This window comes from Cynocephalus volans, chromosome 4, assembly GCF_027409185.1.
Source record: "Cynocephalus volans isolate mCynVol1 chromosome 4, mCynVol1.pri, whole genome shotgun sequence".
Taxonomy (NCBI): Eukaryota; Metazoa; Chordata; class Mammalia; order Dermoptera; family Cynocephalidae; genus Cynocephalus; species Cynocephalus volans.
In genome coordinates, this window is record NC_084463.1 from 148,500,571 (window position 1) to 148,527,651 (window position 27,081).

Genomic DNA, 27,081 nt, shown 5'->3' on the forward strand with positions numbered 1-27,081 from the left:
GTCTTCTCTGCTTTCACAAAAAATAACCAATTCTAATACCAAATTCTACTTTCAATTCAATTCAGAATCGTATGTGGAATGATACATTAGAACTTAGAATTATACTATACTCTATATAGAATGAATCATGGAATGTAATGTCCAAGGTAGAAAAGACACATGAGCAGTCAAATAACAGCTCAGAGGGTGGATCAGTTGATCAGAGTGTTACTCAAAGTCCAGAAATTACATCATGGGCTTGATTGATTGGAAGAAAGTTCATGGAAATTGGTCGATCTGATAGTTTAGTTGATATTTTCAGTTTCCTGTATGTACTGTTGATGTTTTTTGTCCTCATAATGATAGGTACTGTATTTATGGAATTCATTTATATTCTTATGTATCAATGTATATACAAACTTGTAATTTATGGAGTTTGTTTCTTATCCCAATATTTCTGTCATGACATGGTTTGTCTGAGGCCTTTACTTACTAAGTAGAATCAAAAGTCCTTCTTAAAATATATAAACGAGAGAATGAAGATGACATATTTCAGGAGAAAATGTGAAATTAGGACAGGAAGAAGAAACCAGGCCTGCAAAAAATAGAAAATATTCAAAAATTAATATATTAATTTAAAAGAACGAACTACCTATTTAACTAGAGAATGTTATATTTTCAGGGTTATAAGCAAAGGATCTTAATGCAAAATATAATACAGTCACATTGCATGGCACAGAATCAACTTAATAAATGGTAACTGAGGTCTTACAGAATCGTCACATCTATTTCTCCCAAAGAACTAGTAAGGTGCATAATAGGATTGCCTATATTAAAAATAAGAATGAGAAGTATGAATGTTAATTGGTTTTTTTTCTATGTCAAACCAAAGGATGTAGAAAGAATAGTGGTATAGAATTGAAATTCATAATATTTGAAAATCTTGGAAAATTATGTAAACATTTTAATTCTCAATTTCTTCACTTGGCATAAAAATAGGGATAAAATAAGTTATTTTCAAACAAAAATAATAAAAAAATAAAAATAGAATTAAGGAATAATTTATCCATGGGCATTAATATAATTCAGTGACACTAATATGTTATCTATGGTAAAGTTGGTTGAATTAAAAAGATGAGATTTATGTCTTTTAGAAGGTCACTTTGGGTTTTTTGTGCAAAATGAATTGTAGGTGGGCAAGGCAATTAGAATCATCCTAGAAATTAGAGGGTACATTTAACTAAGGAGTTAGGACTGGAGATGAGAAGCAAAATATTTTGAAGTTTTGAGAGCAGTAGGTGTTGTACTTCAACCAATTTGGGCTTATGCCATCTCTGGAGAACTTGAAATTTTGGCAAATGCTAGAGATCAACACATCTCTCAACCTTATCTCCTGCCCCTTCCCCAAAGCACTATTGCCGGTACACCAGAAGTCAGCACAGGTTGATAGAATTCACATAGTTGTGAGAGGAAGCCATAAATCACTCTGAACATTTTGATGAGGAGGGATGGTTTATTGTAGAATGACTAGGTGAGGGTCCTTTGGAAGAAACGTCACAGGGAAAGTTATCCAAATGAACCAGAAAGACAACAAAATTAAGCATATTTAGATACAGTATGAGGAAAATTGGTTAGTGAGAAGATATTGAAATTTGTGTAAAGTTTTTCTGATCTTTTAATTAAGAGTAAAGTGTTACACTCTCTTTGTCACCTCTCTCCCCATGGGTGACAGAGATGCAAAAGGATTACTCAAAGCCCATTTCTTCTGAGCAGTGGGAAGCCCCAAAGGGGTTAATTTTCCAGGAATCCTCAAGAGAGAGGCATTCCTCCTTGGAAAAATAACCCTGAACTGTGGTTCTTTCTCAGTATTTATTCTCCAGGCCAGAAAATTATAGAAAAGGAACATAGGTGGAGTTATGGCTAAGTATAGTTTAACAATAGAAGCTGGTAACATCAGTGAAATAACAAATTGGCATTAATGCCATTTGTTTTTTTTTGTTGTTTTATTTTATTTTATTTTATTTTATTTTTATTTTTTTTCCTCCCCTCCTTTTATTGTTTATTTTATTTTATTTTATTTTATTTTTTAAATTTTATTTTGTCGATATACATTGTAGCTGATTAATGCTCCCCATCACCAAAACCTCCCTCCCTTCTCCCTCCCCCCCTCCCCCCCAACAATGTCCTTTCTGTTTGTTTGTTGTATCAACTTCAAATAATTGTGGTTGTTATATCTTCTTCCTCCCCCCCCCCGGTTTGTGTGTGTATGTGTGTATGTGTGTGTGTGAATTTATATATTAATTTTTAGCTCCCTCCAATAAGTGAGAACATGTGGTATTTCTCTTTCTGTGCCTGACTTGTTTCACTTAATATAATTCTCTCAAGGTCCATCCATGTTGTTGCAAATGGCAGTATTTCATTCGTTTTTATAGCTGAGTAGTATTCCATTGTGTAGATGTACCACATTTTCCGTATCCACTCATCTGATGATGGGCATTTGGGCTGGTTCCAACTCTTGGCTATTGTAAAGAGTGCTGCGATGAACATTGGGGAACAGGTATACCTTCGACTTGATGATTTCCATTCCTCTGGGTATATTCCCAACAGTGGGATGGCTGGGTCGTATGGTAGATCTATTTGCAATTGTTTAAGGAACATCCATACCATTTTCCATAGAGGCTGCACCATTTTGCAGTCCCACCAACAATGTATGAGAGTTCCTTTTTCTCCGCAGTCTCGCCAGCATTTATCGTTCAGAGTCTTTTGGATTTTAGCCATCCTAACTGGGGTTAGATGGTATCTCAATGTGGTTTTGATTTGCATTTCCCGGATGCTGAGTGATGTTGAGCATTTTTTCATATGTCTGTTGGCCATTTGGATATCTTCCTTAGAGAAATGCCTACTTAGCTCTTTTGCCCATTTTTTAATTGGGTTGCTTGTTTTCTTCTTGTAAAGTTGTTTGAGTTCCTTATATATTCTGGATATTAATCCTTTGTCAGATGTATATTTTGCAAATATTTTCTCCCACTCTGTTGGTTGTCTTTTAACTCTTTTAATTGTTTCTTTTGCTGTGCAGAAGCTTTTTACTTTGATATAATCCCATTTGTTTATTTTTCCTTTGGTTGCCCGTGCTTTTGGGGTCGTATTCATGAAGTCTGTGCCCAGTCCTATTTCCTGAAGTGTTTCCCCTATGTTTTCTTTAAGAAGTTTCCAAAAGATTGAAACGGACGCAAATCTCCCAAACTCATTCTATGAAGCAAACATCATCCTGATACCAAAACCAGGTAAAGATATAACCAAAAAAGAAAACTACAGGCCGATATCCTTGATGAATATAGATGCAAAAATCCTCACTAAAATACTAGCAAACAGAATACAGCAACACATACGAAAAATTATTCATCATGATCAAGTGGGATTCATCCCAGGGATGCAAGGTTGGTTCAACATACGCAAATCAATAAATGTGATACACCATATTAATAAACTCAAACACAAGGACCATATGATCATCTCTATAGATGCTGAAAAAGCATTTGATAAAGTTCAGCACTCATTCATGACAAAGACCCTCTATAAGTTAGGTATAGAGGGAAACTATCTCAACATAATTAAAGCCATATATGACAAACCCACTGCCAATATCATCCTGAATGGGGAAAAGCTGAAAGCTTTTCCTTTAAGAACAGGAACTAGACAAGGATGCCCACTCTCACCACTCCTATTCAACATAGTGTTGGAAGTACTAGCCAGAGCAATCAGAGAAGAGAAGGAAATAAAGGGCATCCAGATTGGAAAAGATGAAGTCAAACTGTCCCTGTTTGCAGATGACATGATCCTATATATCGAACAGCCTAAAACCTCTACAAAAAAACTGTTGGAATTGATAAATGATTTCAGCACAGTAGCAGGATACAAAATCAACACACAAAAATCAGTAGCATTTCTTTTCTCCAATAGTGAACATGCAGAAGGAGAAATCAAGAAAGCCTGCCCATTTACAATAGCCACCAAAAAAATAAAATACTTAGGAATTGAGTTAACCAAGGAGGTGAAAAATCTCTATAATGAGAACTACAAACCACTGCTGAGAGAAATTAGAGAGGATACAAGAAGATGGAAAGATATTCCATGCTCTTGGATTGGAAGAATCAACGTAGTGAAAATGTCCATACTACCCAAAGTGATATACAAATTCAATGCAATCCCCATCAAAATTCCAAAGACATTTTTCTCAGAAATGGAAAAAACTATTCAGACATTTATATGGAACAATAAAAGACCACGAATAGCCAAAGCAATGCTCAGCAAAAAAAATAAAGCTGGGGGCATAACACTACCTGACTTTAAGCTATACTACAAAGCTATAATAACCAAAACAGTATGGTACTGGCATAAAAACAGACACACTGACCAATGGAATAGAATAGAGAATCCAGAAATCAACCCACACACTTACTGCCATCTGATCTTTGACAAAGGCACGAAGCCTATTCACTGGGGAAGGGACTGCCTCTTCAGCAAGTGGTGCTGGGATAACTGGATATCGATATGCAGGAGAATGAAACTAGATCCATACCTCTCACCGTATACTAAAATCAACTCAAAATGGATTAAGGATTTAAATATACACCCTGAGGCATTAATGCCATTTGTAAAAGGTCAAGTTGATCCAACAACAAAAGCTTGTTCTTAGCAAATACTGTCTTTTCCTACAGCAATTTCCTCAGTATGTTTACATAACAATCAAGTAACTTTAGTTTAACCTGCACCTAGGATATCTGTCCTTGAGCCAGCCATTTTACTGTCACATCAAATTCTTTATCTACAGCAGAGACCTTATCCTGGAGAAAGTTTCCTGTCTTTTGAAAGCTTAACCTTTCTATATGTAATTTTAAAAGGTTAAGTTATACCTGAAATTACAGGGCTTTGGAAGCTAGGCCCTGTGAAATACATTTGCTTCATAAATGTTAGTATACTCCACAGTAAGGTAGTATAATCAGTTCAGAAGGAGGACTAGCTATGTAGAATGCATAAGGATAAATCTTTGAGGAGACAAGGTACTATTAACCTAATTGTGCTTAAAAAGTGGTAGAATGAAAAGAGCAAACTTTAAGCAGAATATCTTTAAGCAGAATTAATCACTTATTTCCTACTAGTGGTCACTATTTAAAATGAGACCAAAGGAGATGTGCATTTTTCTTGAGTGCCTTTCTCTGAGACGTTCTAGCCCATGGTCAGACAAAGGAAAATTTTGTTGTAACTAAAGCCCTGTTTTTACCATGGAGGGAATATAGGGAAAGATGGTTAGAGGTAGTTGAAGGAGCTATTTGAATGATGAAGCTTGGATTCTAATCCTAGAAAAGAGACAAATGTTAATGTAATTGGGTAATAGAAAATAAAAATAATTGTTGAATTAAATGGATTATGCATCTTGAGGTTCTAAAATAATAATTATTTAACACAATTATTACAATATAGGAGATAGTGATAGGTAAATTTGTGAAAAATGATGCACACATTCTGTGGTTTACTCATTCAGTTAAATTAATGAAGCAATGACATAACAATGAAAAATAAAAATGTTGAACCTTATTCCTTTGGTGACAAAGGTGTAAAAAAACTAATTTCTGTTTAAGTATAATGATGTGAGGGATTAAAATTCTAAAAAAAAGACAAGCAAAAGACTTCAAGGAAATATTTGAGACTTCAAGGAAGAACAATATTTGAAAAGACATGGAAGCAAGTCTCTCTAAAAAGAGGTGGTTTTACCTTCGTATAAAGAAAGGGGGAGGAAGCGGAAAAGAAATAATGATTCTATATCTGGAAGAAAAAGCTCATTTGCACTATACCTATGGTATTGTAAGTTGAATAAAATGTATAGCTATATGGATCTTATTGGTATGATTAGAATGCAAATCTAACATTATAAATCAATTGTTTATTTGTTGATTTTTTTCCCGCTGCAGATAAGTTCATTGTTCCTGGTTTCACACACATCAAATCTCTCAGAATCACAGAATGCAAGTCTCAGAAAGAAACTGAGAAATTACAAAAAACAAAACACGTGTCCCAATTTAATTATTAAAATCAAAAATGCAGCCAAGAAATGTAAATCCACAGAGAGAAAACAAATTAAAAATTACAGAAACAAATCTCACTACAGTGATGGAATTTGTTCTCTTGGGTTTTTCTGATATTCCCAAATTTTGCAGGTTTCTTTTTGGGGTATTCTTAGTCATGTACGTGATCATCCTATTGGGAAATGGCATCATAATTCTAGTGACAAGAATAGAGCCTACTCTTCAAACCCCCATGTATTTTTTTATCAGCAATTTTTCTTTCCTAGAAATTTGTTATGTTTCTGTCACTCTTCCTAGAATGCTCATGGATCTTTGGACCCAAGAAGGAGATATTTCTTTAGTTGCCTGTGCTACACAAATGTGCTTTGCTCTTATGCTGGGAGTCACAGAGTCCCTGCTCTTGGCGGTGATGGCCTATGATCGCTACGTGGCCATTTGTAACCCTCTACACTATTCTCTAGTGATGAACCACAAAGCCTGTATCCAGCTGGTGGTTGGTTCATGGATCAGTGGAATTCCAGTGCAGATAGGCCAAACGTGTCAGATTTTCTCTCTGCCCTTTTGTGACTCTAACCAAATCAATCACTTCTTCTGTGACATTCCCCCAATGCTCAAGCTGGCCTGTGGAGACATCTTTATGAATGAGATGGTGGTGTACATATTTGCTGTATTGCTTATCACTGTTCCCTTTATGTTCATACTGGGGTCCTATACTAGAATTATCTCAACCATCCTGAAATTGCCATCAAACACAGGATGGAGCAAAGCTTTTTCCACTTGTTCTTCTCACCTCATAGTTGTAGTTTTATTTTATGGATCAGCCACTATCACCTATTTAAAAGCCAAATCCATTCAGTATGAGGGAACAGACAAACTGCTCTCTCTTTTTTACACCATTTTGATCCCAATGTTTAATCCCATGATATACAGTCTGCGGAACAAAGATGTCACACAGGCTCTGAAAAAGTTACTTCCCAAATCGTTAGCATGGTGAGACACTTAAAATATCATAAATTATTACATTACATATTTAATTTTTATAAAGATATAATTGATTTAATTTTATTTTAATGGATTCATATCCTCAAAGTTATGAATTTTTTTTAATTTTATTTAGAAATGCACTACATTTAAAGATATAATATAATTTATAGTTTGCCCTGTAACTGAAATTAGACCATTTTCCATTCTTTCATTGAAGCACTTCTAGGGAATATTTTAACTTTCTCTATTAAAGAAACAAAACATCCTTAAAGCCTACAAAGTCATTACTAAATAATTATCCAATAGAAATAAAAGCCTAAATACATAAGAATATAATGTATACAAAAAAGACAGATGCAAATAATAATTATGCAATATAATGTGTATTGTAACATTAGTTGTCTACCAAAGAAAAAAGCAAAAGTGAATGCTTACATTGAGAACTGCTTTAATAAATACACATAAATGCAATAATAATTATGCAGTCATTAACAAGAACATGTTACACCTACATGGTAATAATCCCAATTTTTGTTTCTTATATCTATGCGTTTTTTGTTGTCCTCTCCCACACTGACTCTTGGTTTAGCCATGTGATTAGCTGTATACCTATTTTTAAAGTTTTTAACATGTTAACATATTATTAAAAAACCTCTAATCGTTTTTTAAACTCCATATTATTTTCAGAATTTTAAAATTTGCTAATCTCTTTCTATATCAGATTTTATTTTTACTGTTTTTAAGGAATGCCCATGGGTAGCAGATTTTTATATTTAGTGCATATTTGAAAATTTATTTCATGAAATTAAACTCTCGTTTAAAATAAAAGTTTGTGCTGCACAGGAGATCAAGATTTTAAAAGTCCATCAGTCATAATAGAAAGAAGAAAAGTACACACACTGTCAGACGTTGAAAGTATGGATAAAAATGAATGACCTAACTTTTATCAATCTACAATATCCAACATGCAGCATATGTGTCCTCTTCACAGAAAATATTCACCAAGATAAATCAAAAACTGGAGCGTAAAACAAATCTCTGTACTTCAGTAAGAGAAATACCACATGCTCTCACTCATAACAGTACTGAATCCATAAATAAAATGAAAGGTAAAGAGAGACAGAAAAAAAGAAGGAAAGAAAAAACAATCACAGTAACACTGAACTTTTAGAAAACTAGAGGTGGAAAAGGGGAGGGGAGGAGAAAGGGAGGGGGCTAGTGAGGAATTGGTCAATGGACACAAAGAATGATTGCATATTGTAATGACAAATAAGCTAACTCTACTGATTTAACCACCAGGCATTGTACACAATTATTGAAAATCAACGTTGTACCCCACATGTATGTATAATAAATTATCAAAAACAAAATTTTTACATTAAAAAATGAAAAATATTAATACAGAATCTGTTCTCTGGCAGCAATGAAATTAAATTTCAATTTGATTTTTGTTGTTTGGAAGGGTGCATGAGGAAATTTGTGCATGAGATGGACATATTCACTATTTTATAGTGATGATAGCTTCACTGGCTTACACACATGCAAAACACCAAATTAAGAGCTTTAAATATGTACTCATGTTTCCAATGTACATTAATGATGCTATTCAAAAACTAAATATTAAAATTTTACAAAATCTTTCAGGAAAAAAAAAAGAAAAAAATTCTAAGAGAATTTACTGCTAGCAGGCCTGGTCTATGAGAAGTAGGGGAAAAAATTCCCAATTTATTTATTTGTATATTTATTTATTTATTTTTATTATCTCCCACAAATAAGTGAGAACATGCAGTATTTCTCTTTCTGTGCCAGGCTTAGTTCACTTAATATAATTTTCTCTAATTCCACCCATGTTGCTGCAAATGGCAGTATTTCATTCTTTTTTACAGCACAGTAGTATTCCATCATGTAGATATGCTACATTTTCCTTATGTGGTCATCTGAAGATGGGCATTTAGACTGGTTCGAAGGCTTGGCTGTTGTAAATAGTGCTGTGATAAACATGGTTGTACAGGTGTCTCTTTGACATGATTTCCTTTCCTTTGGGTATGTACCCAGCAGTAGGATCACTGGGTCATATGGTAGATCTATCTATAATTGTCTGAGGAATCTCAATACCATTTTCCATTTGGGCTGCACCATTTTGCAGTCCCATCAACAGTGTAGGAGGGTTGGTTCCCTTTTCTCTGCATCCTCATCAGCATTTATTATTCTCTGTCTTTGGGATATTAGCCAGCCTAAGTGTAGTGAGATGATATCTCAAAGTGGGTTTAATTTGCATTTCCTGAATGCTGAGTGATGTTGAGCATTTTTCCATGCCCTTGTTCGCCATTTGTATATCTTCCTTTGAGGAATTCCTATTCCTTTGCCATTTTTTAATTGGGTTACTTGTTTTGGGGTTTTTTTGTTGTTGTTGGTTTTTTTTTTTTTTTTTTTTTTTTTTTTTTGCTGCTAAGCTGTTTGAGTTCCTTGTATTTTATCATTATATTCCTTGTATATTGTCATTACCTGGTTGGACAATGACACTATTTTTCTAATAATGAAACTGGACCCTATTCTCCAGACCCCTATATATCTTCCCTGGCAATTTTTCTTTCTTGGAAATCTGTTATGTATCAGTTACTCTCCCAAAAATATTCACGAATTTTGTGACTCAGAGAAGAGCAATCTCTTTAGTATCCTGTGTTACAGTAATGTGTGTTTCCTTCTGGCCTTAATGGTATATGGATGCTATGTGGGCATTTGTAACCCTCTCTACTATCTTCTAGTGATGAGTCATATGTCTGCACCCAACTGGTGGATGGATCTTGGATCAGTGGAGTTCCAAACCGGATAGGGCAGATGTTCCAGATCTTCTCTCTGCCCTTAGGTAGCTCCAACTTAATCAATCACCTCCTCTGTGACATGCTCCCAATAAGTGATCTGATCTGTGGGGACACCTTTGTGAATGAACTGATGGTCTACATAGTTGCTGTGTTTTTTGTCTCTGTTCCATTTCTGTTACTAATTACCTCCTATGGCAAAATCATTTCCACTGTTTTTCAGTTGTGATAAGTGACAAATTGACCAAAGCCTTCTCCATCTGTTCATCTCATGTTATAGTTGTGGCTTTGTTTTTTTTATCAAGAGTTATTACTTTTTAATACCCAAGACCAGTCATTCAGCAGGAACTGACAAGGTGCTTTCTCTTTTCTACACGATTGTGACTCCAATGTTTAACCCCATAACATAGTCTAAGGAAAAAGGATGTCAACGTGGCACTGAGAATACCATTACATAAATAATTTACCTCATTAAAGTGTGAATTATACTTTCAGAATTAGTACCTTATATATTGGTAATAAAGTTTCAACAGATATTTGTCCTTGCCTGTATTTTTTATCTACCTATACAATGGTAGTCATTTCCAAATTTGAAATTACTGGTACTTTTGAGAGACTCTTCTGTCTTAATTTATACAAGTTGTCTATGTGTCAGCAAATAGAAAATCATTCACTTAGTAATTCTATCATTTTATTGTGCAGTGAGTTTTGTCAATAAGAACTTTTGACAAGGATTGATGTGACATTGTCAACTGAAATATAGATTCTAATGTATCACTTATTTGAAACCATATAATTCATTTCCATGTAGTTGTAACTTCCATTTTTATAATTTTACAATTTTGTACTTTGGCCTTCAGTTTTAATTAAACATTAAACATTCATTTTGGCCTAACAATGAATCTCCAGAGAAACCATTTCTTAGAATAAAAGCACTTTTCAGTGAGGATGGAGTATTACAAATGATGAAAAATAAATGATGTTGGTGCAATACCAGCAAATATCAGGCATCATTTAGGTATATGTCAGACTAAATGATTTAAATAAACAAGCATGTATTTTAATTTCATAACTTTTTAAATAGGCATCTGGTATAATAATAACAGATGCCAAACATAAACAAGTATACCACATACATGCATGCACACACACACACCCACACACACACAGAGAAATTGCTCAATGAAAATGTTATCATCATTGCTACTGTTGATACCTCAGACTAAATTATTCTATTACTTTTGCTTTGCCTAGCTAAAATTTTGCTATTTATCACAATGAATCTCTGTTATCCATGTGATCAAAGAAAGCAATGAATCTATATTCATTGCAGATAAGGAAAATAGTAAGTTAGTTGATTGTGCTGTTTCTGTATTCATAGTGATACAAATAACCTTATTTATTTTTAGAATTTCATGCTTATCTAAAGATTCTTCATATATTCAGACAGCAGATTTTAATAGAATCATAATCTGTCATCAGGATTTAGGGTGAAAAACAGTGCAGTGAAGCTTGCACGTTCTCTTATAACTTTTGCCCAGAAGTGAGGAAATTTAGTTCTATTCATATTTATATGGGAATATATAACCCCAAGTGGGTAGAAAATAGCACTGCAACTTTCGACCTGGTGGAAGACAGCAAGAATGTGAATTAACAACCCTGATGACAAACTTAAGAAGAAATATGTTCTCAAGCCAAAAGCAAAACAAAAAAGAATGTCACCAAGATTTTCAGAAAAACAGATATCAGAAGCTATAAAATCTAATGAAACTAATTGGAATCAGAGGAAGAATGGAAAAAAAAAAAAAAAAAGACAGAGACATACTAAGAGAAATAATACCAGAACAATTTTCTGCAGAAAATACTGAACACAGACCAGTGAACTGAGCAAATGTAGGGGATATTGCTGAGGTACAGAATTGTAACAGATAATTGTGATTATCTTAATCCATTAATCTTCAGGTGGTTTTTAAGTAAAGCAATAGATAACTGACACAGAGTTTAGTATATGGAAATGATGAGCTGCCAACACAAAAACCTAGGGAAAAAAAAAAAAAAAAAACCTAGTAGCCCTGTGACTGAGTAGCAGAAATAGTCTAGAAAAGTTGCAAATATATTGCTAGCGAAAGCTGAAAAAATTGAAAACAAGCTGTTAGTTGATGGTGAAAAAGTGGGAAAGTGTGCCAAGTTGCTGGAGAAGCCATATAAATAGCAACCTATTTTTATTATATAAGAGGCTAAAAAAACAAACTAACCAAAAGACTGGCAAAATCGATACCTGCAGACCCTTGGAAGAAATTAAATGAACCTAATAAAGTTATGGATCTGGCAAGGAAAATTTCAAGGATAATTTTATAAGTGTCAAAATAACTATTTTAGATGTCTCTGATAAGCAGTTGAAAAGGAGAGAGATGATACATATAGATCTGATCAGCAAGCAAGAAAAATTTAAAGGAAATATAGAAGAGCCAAGAGGGGCCAGATTATAAATAAAATTGTTTCATGTCTCCAGTCTTTGAGTATAACCATTAAATCAAGTGTGTGGCTTGATGACCTTTTGTTGAGACCTCTGAAATCCTTAAAGAAGTGCTAGCTCATACTGATAAAAAGGGTATCTAACAATCATTAAATGTTTTATCCTACAGCAGCCTATTATGAAAAGTAGAGTAAATTTTCTCTTGAAATGATGTATTAAAATTAACCCAAATAAGAATCAGAGGAACATAGAAAGTGTCCAAGAATATTTTACCAGTGGAAGAACCAGGATGGACTAAAAGGGACTGAGAAATTTCAACATGAAAAGAGATCTTTGGGTGCATATATTCTATGGACAAAAAGGAGGTTGACAGTGATCTCTGAATGAAGTGGAAACTAAAAGGCTACATCTAAAGAACCTAATCTGCACCTGAACCTCCTAAAGGTCATGAGATCATGGACTTCAGGCCTATTGCTGTGATTCGACAGGTATTAGGAAATGCATATATTTTGCACATCAATAATACTGAATACCAGAAAGCAGACTGTACTAGATAATAATGGCTGTTAAAAAATCTTTCCTCTTTTTATCCACTGCCTTGTGTCGTACCCACAGTGTTTGGATGTGGGGCACAGCTGTGTGAATTGCTTCGACCAGTGGGACATTAGCTTATGTGTCACAAAGAAAAACTTGCAAATCCCTTGTACTTTGTAACTGCCACTCTCTTTTCACTGTTAACACTTCTAGCACTATCTGAAAAGGACTATATAACGCATTCAGAGGATTTAAGAACACATAGAGAGTGTCCTCAGCCACCCATGTTGAGGTCTAAACACTCGTGTAAGGCTACAAAGCATCACCTTGAAAATAGAAGTGCCATCCCAGCTTGACTCAGCCCAAATTGCTGACTCCCAGAATTGTGAATCATAAAATGGTTGTTATTTTAACAGCATGGTTTAGCAAAGACTTTTCTGTAAAGAACTAGAGAGTGAAGAATTTTGGGTTTGTAGCCCACGTACGTCCTCAGTTGCAATGCCTTCCCCCGCCACCACCATTAAAACTGGTAGAATTCATTGCTATCTCAAGGGACATTAAAACAAATGGGTGAGTCTGAATTTGATCATGTTCATAATTTTTCAACGAGTCATTTAACCAAAAAGTTTTGAATCAATATATACTGCTGATACATATAAAAATAGTTCTAGAGACAATATGTTAACAAATGAGTAAAGGATAACCAAAATATGATTATAAAATACATTTTTAAAATATGTATAAGATTGGACCCACTATTCATAATCATAAAAAAACTCAAATATAGTAATAAAATATATCTCAAAACATATAAAAAATTCGACCAAGTATTTATAATTGTGTGTATGTGAATGTGTTTATAAAGTTGAATATGATTACATAAGTGTAAAGAGAGATATGGGAGTATATATTAGGCTGTTTATATTGGTAATGCTCAATTCCTGTGGAAAAATATTTGTTACATCAAAGAGGTAGGGTTTCAAGGCATTTTGATTTTCTGTATTGTTTAAATTTGTTTACATAGCAACTCAGAGAATCAAATGACTTAATGGTGAAGTCAAATTTAAATAAAACTTGAAAGGAAATACTAAATTACTGTGAGATGCTGTGTGTGTAGTTTTTTCATTTGTATTATTACTGATGGCCTTTTAAAAGTTTTGATCACCTCTACTCAGCAGAGAGACTTTTATTTCTACTATAAGAGAATCTCATTTTGTAAAGAACATTTTTGTATGTCAAGAATAGAAAATATACCACTTATGGGAATTCCTAATGAAAAATAAATTACACATTCCAATGTAGAAAGCGATTGTTACTTTGCTTCCCATGGATGTCACCCCTTTTCCCCTGGGTGATGGAGCTGACAAAGACTACTCAAAGCTCATCTCTTCTGAGCAGTGAGAAACCCTGAAAAGCGGTTGATCTCCCAGAACCCTCAAGAGAGAGATATTCCTTCCATTTGGGAAATTAACCACAAATTGGGGTTCTCTTCCTGCATTTATTCTCCAGACCAGGAAGGTCCAGGAAGAGAACATAGGTGGTGTTTTTGCTAAGTACCATTTAACAAGTTTAACAATAGAAGCTGGTAACATTCAGTAAGGAGACATTCTATAATGGAATTTTCAAGAAGTTAAGTTGATCCACCAACAAAAGCTTGATCTTAGCAAACATTCTCTTCTTACAGCAATTTCCCAGTATCTTTGCATATCAATCAGTAACCTGTCTGTCTTTGAGCCAGCAACCTTGCTGTGTTACAATTCTTTATCTTACAACAGAGACTATGTAGAATGGGGAAAACTTCCTGTCCTTTGCAAGGTCAATATTTGAAACTGCAAGGCTTTGGAAAACCAGGCCCTGTGAAGTGCATTTTCTTTATGCATACTCTACAAGAGATTAACAAATTTAAAAACCTAAGAATTAAATATATATATTTTTTAAAGTTGTAGATAATGTTAAATAATAGTTTTTTAAACAATTCTGAACATAAAATATTGTAACTATGTTCATAATCCCAGGTAAAATTAAAATTAATTTTGAAAGAGAAGACATAATTTAAACTAATTTTATTATCATCTTCAATTAAACAACAAGTCATGTGCACAAAGTCAGAGAATTGGCAATGAACAACTGGAATGAATTAAAAGCCTAATAAACTTTAAATTCTCAATAGAGGAAGGGAACATTTGATTCTGAAGTATTAAGAAAAACAGTCTAACAAATGTTTACATTGAAAAATATAAATATAATCATCATGTTGTCAATATAAATTGCTTCACAGGTTAAAAGCCTACCACTTAGTTCTCTAAAATGGTGCACACACAGATACACCTCCCCCCCATCCACCACAGTAAAAATGTGTTACTTTTTTATGGTTGGTAATTAGGAAGTGAAGTATAATTCCATTGTCCCAAGGTTTCAAAAGTGTTCAAAAACAATCTCTAAAGAGAAAACAAAATGCACACACGCAACAGAATAATTATAATGATGAGCATGCAACAAAAAATTACTGGTTATGTCAGAAAGCAGGAAAATGTGGCCCATAACCAGGAAAGAATTTAGTCAACAGAAACAGGACCACAAGTATACGGGATAATAAAATTACTAAACAAGGGTATAAATTAAGTTTTTATAACTATGAATAAATACCTAAAGAAAAACACAAACTTAAAGAATATAGAAATGTTTTTTAAAAAAGACCTAATCAAACTTTTGGATATTATGAATATAATATCTAAAATTAAAATAATGTACCATGAGATTAACAGAATGTTAGACACTGCAGGGAATATACATAGAAATAGATTTAATTACTACAGATCAGTATCTCTCAAACACATAGATCAGAATACCAACAAAAAAAATTAGCAAATGATGTCCAACAATTTATCAGAGGAATTCTACACTGTGACCAACTAGGATTTATCCTTTGTATGCAAACTGGTTCAATATTCAAAAATCAATTAATGTAATGTATCACAACAAAATGAAAAAAAAAATGAAAATCACATGATGATATCAATAGATGCAGAAATAGAATCAATTCAATATAAAGTACATAGTCAGTGAGGCAGAAAAAGAACAGAGCTTAAAGAAACTTTTGTAAAACTAGTAAGATTTGCCATATACATTATTGGTGTCTCAGAAGAAAGAGTATGCGGCAGACTTGAAAACTATTTTATGTCTCAATGTGGCTTTAATTTTCATTTCCCTGATGACGAATGATGCTGAGTATTTTTTCATGTACCTGTTAGCCATTTGTATGTCTTCTTTTGAAAAATGTCTTCTCAGATCCTTTGCCTATTTTTAAAATTAGGTTATTTGGTATTTTACTGTGTAATTGCTTGAGCTCCTTATATATTATGGATATTAATCCCTTCTCAGATGCATAGTAAACATAAATTTTCTCCCACTCTGTAGGTTATCATTTCACTTTGTTGATTGTTTCCTTTGCTATATAGAAGCTTTGGCTATAATGAAAAAAATGAAGAAAAACAAATGTTGGCGAGGGTGTGGAGAGAAGGGAACACTCCTACACTGTTTGTGGGACTGTATATTAGTACAACTGCTATGGGAAACAGTATGGAAGTTTCTGAAACAACTACAGATAGATCTTCCATATGATCCAACAATCTCACTTCCGTGTATATACCCAACGGAATGGAAATCATTATGTCAAAGGGATACCTGCACTCCCATGTTCATCACAGCTCTATTCACAATAGCCAAGAGATAGAGCCAACCTAAATGTCCACTGATGGATGATTGATCAGGTAACTTTGGTAAATATACACCATGGAATACTACTCTGCCATAAAAAAGAGTGAAATTCTCCCATTTGCAACAACATTGATGAGCTTGGAGAAACTTACGTTGAGTAAAAACAGCAAAGCACAGAGGGATAAATACAGTATGTACTCACTCATAAGTGGGAGTTAAAAGAGAAAGAAGGAATGAAAGAAAGACCACAGTGGTGTGTTGGTCTTGCAGAAGGAGTGCGCATTCCTAGGGATATAAAGTGGAGTGGGAGAAAGGGGGATGAGGTAGGAGACCAGGGATACTTGGGTGGGGGACATGGGGTATAATCACAGTTTGTGTTAATGGGCATACTACCAGTATGGATCTGGCCATCGTATCTTGGGCAAGAGGGGTTACCAAGAGCATTTTATATCATGAAAATCCATAACCAAAAACAAACAAACAAACAAACAAACAAACTACTTTATGTCATAGGGCGAAATGTTCAAAAATTTGAAATATAAACCTCCAAATTCAATAAGCTCAACAAACTGCAAAAAATATAAACATGCAATAGTTCTAGTTACATATAACCAATATGTAAAAACCGGTGGTATAGAAAACAAATTAAAAGCAGTCAGAGAAAAATGACATACCATGACAAAGAAAGAAAAATTTAATTAATCTGTTTCTAATTAGAAGCTATTTAAGACATAAATGAATGAGATCACATCTTTAGAAGGCTGAAGGGGAAAAAAAAAAAAAAAAACCCTCAATCTAAACAGATTTATCTAGTTAAATCATTCTGCAAAGCATAACATGAATTGAAAAACAAAACAACTTCCTTTTTTTTTTCTTTTGACCGGTAAGGGAATCGCAACCCTCCGCACGTTGTGGTCTTGCACCAAGCTAGGCCAGCGAGCACACCGGCCATATCTATATAGGATCCGAACCCGGGGCCTCATGCAATATCAATGCCGCACTCTCCCTAGTGAGCCACGGGCCTGGACACAAAACAACTTTTTTTATACAAATTAAAGGTGAGAAAGGAGGTGCTCAGTTTCCCTGGGGTCAAGTTTCAGACTGCTACCCTGGGTCTCAAACCACTCCCCTAGGATTCGAACTCCTCCTCTGAGTTGACCTACTGTTGCTTGCTGCACTTAGTTTCAGCCCCAACACCTGGAGGTTGAGACCACAGGAGGCAGACTTATGTAATTACAGCGGCTGAGTATGCTCAGTAGAAAGGAATTTATCCTATAAATAACCTCCCACTGGAGGTGCTAGAGAACATCTAGCATATTTTAAGTGTTTTGGTGGAATTTGACCAATGAACATGCTCCAAAGATTCCAACTGAAGATTCCAATAGAATCCAGAAAGAAGGCAGGGCTGTTGCTCATCTCTCTGGGGTCAACCCACACATTGCCTATGAAGCATGTATTCCTTATGTTTTGTGTTAAACTTGCCTTTAGCAGGCTGCTGTTCACTCTGGAGCCAGCCTGCACTTTGTAATGTGTGTATTAATTATTTTTATATTGAACTTGCTGTGGCTGCCACTCACTGTCTGGAGCCAGCCTGTGCTTTCCGTGTGAAGTCTCCATATCTCATTCTTTATATTAAACCTGTTTTCATTTCTTACTCTGACTCAACTCTTGAATTCTTTTCTGTGTCAGAGTCAAGAAACTGGTAGAGGGTGGGGTGGGTTGAAGTCAGCCATTGGAGCTACCCAGACCCCTCCATTATCAAAGAGAAAGAATCTATCACCAGCAGATTTACAAATGAGAAATATTAAAGGAAATTCTTCAAGTGGAATACAAAGTATATAGTATATACACAAAATACGAATAGATCTCCAAATGGAAAATAAGAGGCTTGACGTACACAGCATTCTTCACATTTATAAATGTACTTTAAAATATAAATTGCAGTTTAATACAGAAATAACAACAATGTATTGTGGTGTTTATAAATGTATAACAGTAAGGTATAACAATAATACAAAGTGGGACATAATTAACTCAGAGTGTTTATAAAAACGAATATCTACATTTTAAAACAGTCACTATAAAAATCAGTTAAGTAAAATGAAACTTTAAAAAATCTAAACAACCTAAAATTATAGAATATAGAAAATAGAATATAGAAAAAAGGAAATAGAGAATTGGCAGAGAAATACCAATAAGCACAATTTTTAAAAATGGTATAGCTATTTCCAAACATATCAATGTGTACATCGAATGTTAATTAACTAAATACTACAATGAAAATACAGAATAGATTACAAAGCAATACTAAAATATATGTTATCTTCATGAGATTCATATAAATGCAAAAATGTATAGCTACATTAAAAGAAATAGGAAAACTTTACCACAAAACAGTAAGCATGAGAAGCTGGAGTGACTATAGTAATACCAGAAAAAAACAAAATAAAAAACAGAATGTAACATGAAATGTATCACCAAAGATAAAGAGGTATAATCTGTTAACATGAAAGTTTTAATTTGTAGAAGACATAAACATCATAAATCTTTATGTTGCCTTAACTAGAGTCTCAAAATTCAGAAAGTAAAACTTGAAATAATTAGTTTGATAATTCTACAATCATAGTAGGAAATCTTCAGACCTATGTTTTATTAAACACTAAAAAAATCAGTAAAGTAAGAGGTAATCTGAAAAGGCTACATGCAAGGGCATAACTACATTCTTTTCAAATGAAATCTGTGTGTTTATTTATTAAGATAATTCATAGGCTGGCTCTTAGTGAAAATGTTTATGACTGTTAAAGTTTTGAAAATTTTATTTTCTTTGTAAATCACCTAGTTTTAGGTATTTTGTTACAAGCAACAGAAACAGACTAATACAGAAAATTAGTATCAGAGATTTGGGGTGTTGCTAATAACACATACTTGAAAATGTGGAAGTAGCTTTAGAACTGGGTGTAGGCAAAGGTTAGATGAGTTTGGAGGACTCAGAAGAAGAAAAAAGAACAAGAGAAAGTTTGGACTGTCTTAGAGACTGATCATGTGCTGGGGAGCAGAATGCTGATAGAAATATGGACTGGAAAGACCATTCTAAAGAGGCCTCAGATAGAAGTAAGAAGGAATTTATTGGAAACTAGGACAAAGATAAACCTTGCTATGAACTGGCAAGGACTTGCCTGAACTGAGTCCGTGCCCTAGGAATTCATGGAAGTTAGAAGTTAAGAATTGTGGGGCCGACCCCGTGGCTCACTCAGGAGAATGAGGCGCTGGGAGCACAGCAGCGCTCAGAGTGCAGAGGCCGCGGGTTTGGATCCTACATAGGGATGGCCAGTGCGCTCCCTGGCTGAGCACAGTGCGGGCAACACCACGCCAAGGGTTGCTATCCCCTTACCAGTCACACACACACACACACACACACACACACACAAAAAGAATTGTGAACCAGAGTATTTGGCAGAAGAAATTTCTAAGCAGAAAAACATTCAGGAAACTACATGGTTATTTCTAACAGCCTACTCCATGTTATGACAGCAAAGGCATGACATAAAGTCAGAATTCAAAAGGAGAAAAGAGCATAAAGATTTGAAACATTTGCAGTGTTGCCATGTGGTAGAGAAGCAGAGTATTTTCAGAAGGAAAAGCAAGCAGTGCTAAAAAGATTAGTACAATGGAAAACAACTACCAAGGGAAGGGGAAAGTGGCACTGAAGGCATTGCAGAAGCATCTGAGGCCAACTCTTTCACTTTAACCACTAAGGCATTTGGAAATAGAATGGTATTAGGGATCAGGAGTGAGGTACCCTCCTCAGGCTTGCTGCCCAGGGTCACCTTGGGAAGCTGCTTCCAGCATCAGCACTCTAGCTGCTTTGGCTACCCTAGCCATGGCTAAATTGGTCCCTGGTATGGCTTGAAACACAGCTTGGAAAAATACATGTCAGAATCCTTGATAGAGTCCATGTGGTGTGACGTTTACAGGCTTGCAGAATACCAGAGCTGTGAAGGGTTGGGAGCCTCCACCCTAATTACAAAGGATGTATAGAAAAGCCTAGGGGTCCAGGAAGAGATCTGTCACAGGGGCAGAGTAACAAAATAGAGCCTTCACTAGAGCAATGCTGAGAAGATATGTGGGGTTGGAGGTGCAGCAGAGAAACCCCAACAGTGCCATGCCTAGTGCAGTAGTGAGAGTGGACCCACTATGGAGACCCCAGACCTGTGGAGCTACCCGTGTGCAATGCCAGCCTGTGAGAGCTGAAACATCACCTGAGACCAGGAAAGCCATAGAAGCAGAGCTGCCTCAAGACTTGGGGACCCACCTCCTGTAACAGCATGCAGAGGACATAGAACATGGTGTCAAGGTACACGATTCACTAGTTTTGAGATTTAACATCTGCCCTGCTGGGTTTCAGACTTGTTTGGGACCTATCACCCCTTTCTTTTGGCCTATTTCTCCCTTTTGGAATGGGAATATGTACCCTATGTTTGTCCCACCATTGTATCTTGGAAGTAGATTACTTGTTTTGAATTCACAGATGGGAGTTTGAATTTTGGACTTTTGAGTTGAAACAAGTTAATACTTTGGGGATGGAATGAGTGAATTTGTGTGTGTAAAGGACGTGAGTTTTGGGGGGGTCACAGGTGGACGGCTGTAGATTGGATGCACCCCCAACCTCACTGAGGCTTACTTAGTCCCCACGGTAACCACTGACATTAACTTAAATTAATTTAAGAATAAGACGACACCAAAAAATAATAATTACATTATATAAGATACAAATATATCCTAAAAAACTATTATAATACATGGACATATACCATCAATAATTATTCTATTATGTAAAATTTAATGCATAAAATAATATATAAATGCATGCATGTTATAGCATGGTATTTTGCTTTTGGAACTGGTTTTTCACATACAGGTTATGCAATAAAATAAAAGTTACGTTCAGCCTCCTTATTTGCTCTAGAACTGTCTAGATTTGGACATTAAATAAATTGATGCTCTAACTGTTGTCTAGAATCTCAGAGAGTTACTATTTGGCCAGCTTTAATCTGAAACAGAGAGGCATGGGTTCTAGAATCCTTAAGAACAGTGTTTGGGAAAAATTTATCCCAGAGACTGTTGTGAAATAATTAGATGAAAAGTCCTTTGAATCCTGAGAAATTGTTGTAGCCAAAAAATCATAATGTCAAGATTTAAAAGACTGGCTTTTTTATCGATAAGAAAATAACTAGGTCTTCAGATTTGCTCCACCATTCAGTGAAATGCAAAGCTGGGCAGGGTGCAAGGAGGCTCTTATTGTTGAAACAGCCTTTAGATAAGAATAAGCAAGGGAGTAAACACAATTTAGAGTGGAAACAGGTGCCAAAAATAAAAACTAACAAACGAATTACTTTGTAACTGTTAAGTGTCTTTAAGAATCCACCCAGATGACTAGTGACAGCTGTGTCTCTCCCAAGCAAAAGGGCAGATTGTACCTGCTGGCTCTACTCCAATTTCACTGCTGTAAAGTGAGCTTGGAGTGGTACGAAAAATTCCTTTTTTGTTCATTGGTCCCTAAATCTCAAAGAGACAACCCAAGCCTAATGTAGAGAAATGTGCCATAATCAAAGATCATAGATTCTCAGAGTCTGAACTCTGTGGGATTGGGGAAATATATTCTATGTTTGGAGAAAGAACAAAACAGACTGTTAGAGACCAAAAGAGGACTGGCGGAGTCTGGCTTGGTGTTCTCCAAACACGTTTGTTTCTTTGCCATGCAGTAAAACAATGTTCCCTAGCCCTCTCATATTTAAGTTGAGTCATGTGGCCAGATTCTACAATGGTGTATGCATATAAATGATAAAATAATATGCATGATATGTGTAAAGACTCTTAAGAGTGGGTTTTCTTCTTCCTTATGATCTGTTTTCAATTGTCAACTCTTCAAATGCTTGTTGTTTGATAGCAAACTAGAAAGATGACCTAGGGAACAGTGAAGCTGTTGGAAGAAACTAGAGTCTAATCACAAAACCGCACTGTGAAATGGGTATAAGATGATCCTTTATTTTCCTAAGTCAATGATATATCTGAGCTGTTAGTTCAGTTTTTACATTTGTTTTCAGGTGATTGTGATATTTAATTGAATGAATAAACAATTCTCTTTTTAAATGATAGAATAAGGATTAGATCAGTCTACCCCAATAGGTGATGTGCATTCAATTTGTCCCAGCCAGTATGAAATTCACTAGTTTGTGGTAAATAATAAGTGCAATTCTCATTTTAGATATTTTATACATACATACATATATATACATATATATGTATAAATATATATACATATATTTATATATAACAAAAATAAAATAAAATGCAGAAATTATAAATTATATCTGGATAAAATATGACAATGAAAACCACATACTTTATTAAACGTCGTTAAAAATGATTATCATAGTTTTCTAATTTGTGGATACTTAGAACTGTATTACAACAAAATAAATAAATAAATTTAGACCCCCCAAAAAAGATGTAAGTGAAGGACTCTCCACATGACAAAACAAAATTTGTGATAATAAAGGTTACAGAAGACCAATGTATGAGAGACATGCTGTAGCAAAAAGAAACAGATTTAAAATACAAAAGAGGAATGTGGTTTTAGAAAGACACTGTCAAATAGTCATACAACCTCTAACAGGAAGAAAGAAATGTAAGTATAGGTAGAGGTAGATTTCGGGTTCCAGACTTCTTACCAGAGATTCTCATTTCCATACAAGTCTGGCAGTAACTGAAATAGGAAAAGGATGTTGAGAGGAAAATTGCTTCTTTCCTTTATGTCTTAAATAATCTTGTTTAAATGTTTATTTTTGAAGAGGCTTGCTCTTTCAATCAGCTAGATACCTTTCCTGATGCCTGAGGTGGCAGCATAATATGAAAAAAAAAAGGTGTAGATTTTTGTCAGCAGACATGATGACATGCTTTAATTTTCAATAAAGTTATCCTAGAAACACATCTGAAAAGGGATCTCTCCACCCAATATATTGAAGACACCGAAAATAACATGTTCATTGGACAAAACAGGTGACACATTTGCCAAAGGTCTGGGTGATCTGGATCTGGGTGCATTAAGGGAAAAAAAAGTACAGAAGGCAAATCCACATTACTTATTAAAGGACTTAAATGCAATAGCTAGAAATATTTTCACATTTCCTCAAAGTAGAACTAGACAATTAAGTGGTATTCCACTGCCAAGAGACGTGCCCTGCAGTGGGGGTGCTTTATTCCAAAGAGGAGCTAAAGTGAAGGATGGGTCTGTCCAATGAAAGTATTTTTGAAAAATGAACCAGAATGATTGCCAAATAGAGAACTAACTCTACAAATTAAACTAGAGAAGTTGTTCCCTAGGGTGAGCCTGACTGCTACTATTTAAAAGCATATGATGTTTGAAGCAAGCAAGAATATTGTGGAACTAGAGGGATGTTCTGAGAAAAAGAAGAGCTTTATAAGTTCATAGGTTAAAAATCATTTACACTCTCATAGACAACTTCATGAAAATCCACCAAGGTAAGGAATAATTGTGCTGACCTAATATTTTATTTAAGAATAGTTTTGTATTTGAGTATCAATATTTAATTAATAAAACAGAAACGCATAAAATTCTGAGATCTTTATCTGAAAATGAGTTAGTTACTTAATATATGTAGCTCTTAACTTTATTATAAATTAGATATATGTCAAATAACAATAATGATGACATTAATAGTAAAGTAATTTATTTAGAGTAATGTTAAAAATCCATGCCATTGGAAGTATAAAAATATGAGAGACTTTGATCACTGTTATGGTGAATGTATTAAAAGCATCAGCTGATAGGGCTAGGTGAAGGTGTACAGGTGTACAGATATTAGGAGATAGGAAAACACATAAGAATTTATTTTGGAAAGCGGGAAAACAAATATTAACAAAGTGTAATGGGAATTGTTAATCAGTGCTGACTTATTACTAAATGACAATAATATAAAGTAAGCCAAGAAGGTGTTTTTTAAACATATATGCATATATATATAAGTGTGTGTATACATACATATGTACACACACACACACACACACACACACACATATATTTAGTTCCATTTATATGCTCTGGCTACTTGCATTGTGTGAACAAAATTGCATATTTATAAGGCAATACCATGAAGAAAAGATAATGAAAAAGAGTTGCATTTGTTTGCAAAGAATTATACTACAATGGAGAATCATACATGGATGAGGAGGAAAATATTTTAAAATTGCAATTAATTGGTCATACGCATTGGTTAAGAGTTAATGTTTATCAAACAATGAATAGGGGTGTTAATAAAGAAAGTAGATAAACAGCATGCTGGAGTTAATATTTTTCGCAATTTAGCAGTAGTGATGGAAGAAGTACATAAAGTTGAGCAATGGTAATGCGTATGCTTATTTCCCAGTTACAAATAATTGGTTTAAGAAAATTGAGTATACATGTATATATTGGCGGACTTAAAACTCATTTTGAGTTACAGTTAAACATAAGTTTTAAGGGAAAAGCTTTGTACTGAAAGAAGATGAAATATGATTACCAACAAAGAGAAAAATAGTAAACCCAGACAAAACAATAGAAGTCTGTTTCATAATTCCTTTCTTAAGGGAGAAATAAGATAACATTACTCCAAATATTCTCTCAGTAATAATGCACACTTCTGAATACTTCTGATGTCATTACATCTAAGTCAAATTAGATATATTAGGAATTTCTTACTTGAATTAATTTCAGCTGCATAGCAGTTCATTTTGGAAGTTTCAAATCTAATTTCCTAGAAACAGACTAAGGTAATGGTGGAAATACGTTAAAATATTACTTAACTGTATTTATGCCTCTAATCCAGTTATTACAAAAGGAAACTATGATTCAAAGCATGAATGAATTAACCATCTTGAATTTACCCTATCTGCAGATGGAAAGCAAATTAAAGCAGAACTATCAAACACCACTACAGTGAAGGAATTTATTCTGTTGGGGTTTTCGGATATTCCCAACCCCCAGTGGATTCTCTTTGGGATATTCCTACTCATATATTTGACTATCCTGATGTGCAATAGTATCATAATACTAATCACAAGAATAGACCCTGCTCTTCAGACCCCCATGTATTTTTTTCTTAGCAATTTTTCATTTTTGGAAATCTGTTATGTAACAGTCACTATCCCAAGAATGCTCATGGACCTTTGCATGCAGAAAAGAAACATTTCTCTGTTTGCCTGTGCTACGGAAATGTGTTTTGTCCTGATGTTTGGAGGCACAGAGTGCCTTCTTTTAACAGTGATGGCCTATGACCGCTATGTGGCCATTTGCCACCCTCTGCATTATTGTCTAGTGATGAACCACAGGGTCTGTACTAAGCTGGTGGCTGGCTCCTGGATCAGTGGAATTCCAGTTGGAATTAGGCATACTTACCAGATTTTCTCTTTGCCCTTCTGTGGGTCTAATAGAATTAATCACTTCTTCTGTGATCTTCCCCCAATACTCAAGCTTGCTTGTGGGAACACATTTGTGACCGAGATAGCAGTCTATGTAGTTGCGGTGGTATTTCTCATGATTCCATTTCTTTTGATCGTTGTCTCCTATGGCAAAATTATCTGCAACATTATGAAACTGTCATCAGTCAGAGGAAGGTCAAAGGCTTTCTCCACCTGCTCCTCTCACCTAATAGTTGTAGTGTTATTCTATGGAACAGCTACAATCACTTATTTGCAACCCAAACCACATCAAGCTGAAGGAATGGGGAAACTGATATCTCTCTTCTACACTATTTTGATCCCAACATTGAACCCCATTGTATATACTTTGAGGAACAAAGATATCATGATGGCACTGGGGAAACTCCTAGCTAAGCTTTTGAAATGAGCTTAAGACTTGAAATTATAGAAATAATTTGTTTATAGGTTTGTCATGTAGCTACAAAATAAAAGGATATTTTAGCTTTTTTTCTATGTTCCTAAATAATTATAATTAAAATGATAACAACTTCACATTTGTTGAGAGACCCTTTTTCTTAGAGTTAGTTAACAGCTTATGTGTAAAGATTGTGCAAATTAGTTCAATTGCAAGTGTGTAATGTTGATGAGCCGTCTTTCCTCTCATGGCTAACTGTTGAATTAAGAGATTGTCTGAGCAACATAGTGAAAGGTAACTGAGTGTTTAATATAACCAGTGATCACAGCCATGCTTTGAAAAATTTTCTTTAAGCTTCCCATTTCTTCAGATGCATTTGGTGCCCTTTTCTGACTGTACGGTTGAATTTAGGTACTGTGAATTTAAAAAAATAGATGTAGCTAAGACGTTGGAAGCAGGAAAATCAGGTTTTCTCTGCATTTTGCCCTGTTTGTATCTCTTGTTTCTATCCATGTCCTTTCTAAGAATACAAATCCTAAGGGTGTTTTCTCCTTTTTTAGTCTCAGATCTCACTTTTCTTTAGTAACATCTTTTCCT

The 27,081-nt window shown here is 34.7% G+C and overlaps 2 protein-coding genes across 2 annotated transcripts; both read left to right on the forward strand.

The window, feature by feature from the left end:
* The first annotated feature begins 6,075 nt into the window (after positions 1-6,075).
* On the forward strand, positions 6,076-7,056 carry LOC134376497 (olfactory receptor 10AG1-like). The gene has a single exon (XM_063095024.1). The coding sequence runs from the start codon at positions 6,076-6,078 to the stop codon at positions 7,054-7,056; it is 981 nt and encodes a 326-aa protein (XP_062951094.1).
* An 18,468-nt stretch (positions 7,057-25,524) lies between these two features.
* LOC134376499 (olfactory receptor 10AG1-like) lies at positions 25,525-26,496 on the forward strand (the record flags this gene model as incomplete). The annotated part of the gene is made up of 1 exon (XM_063095025.1): positions 25,525-26,496. A coding segment is annotated over one exon (972 nt), but the record flags the coding sequence as incomplete, so codon positions are not given.
* Between the last annotated feature and the right edge of the window lie 585 nt (positions 26,497-27,081).

Excerpts from the sequence above, each read along its gene's own strand:
- LOC134376497 (XM_063095024.1), top strand. The coding sequence starts at position 6,076 with ATGCAGCCAAGAAATGTAAATCCACAGAGAGAAAACAAATTAAAAATT.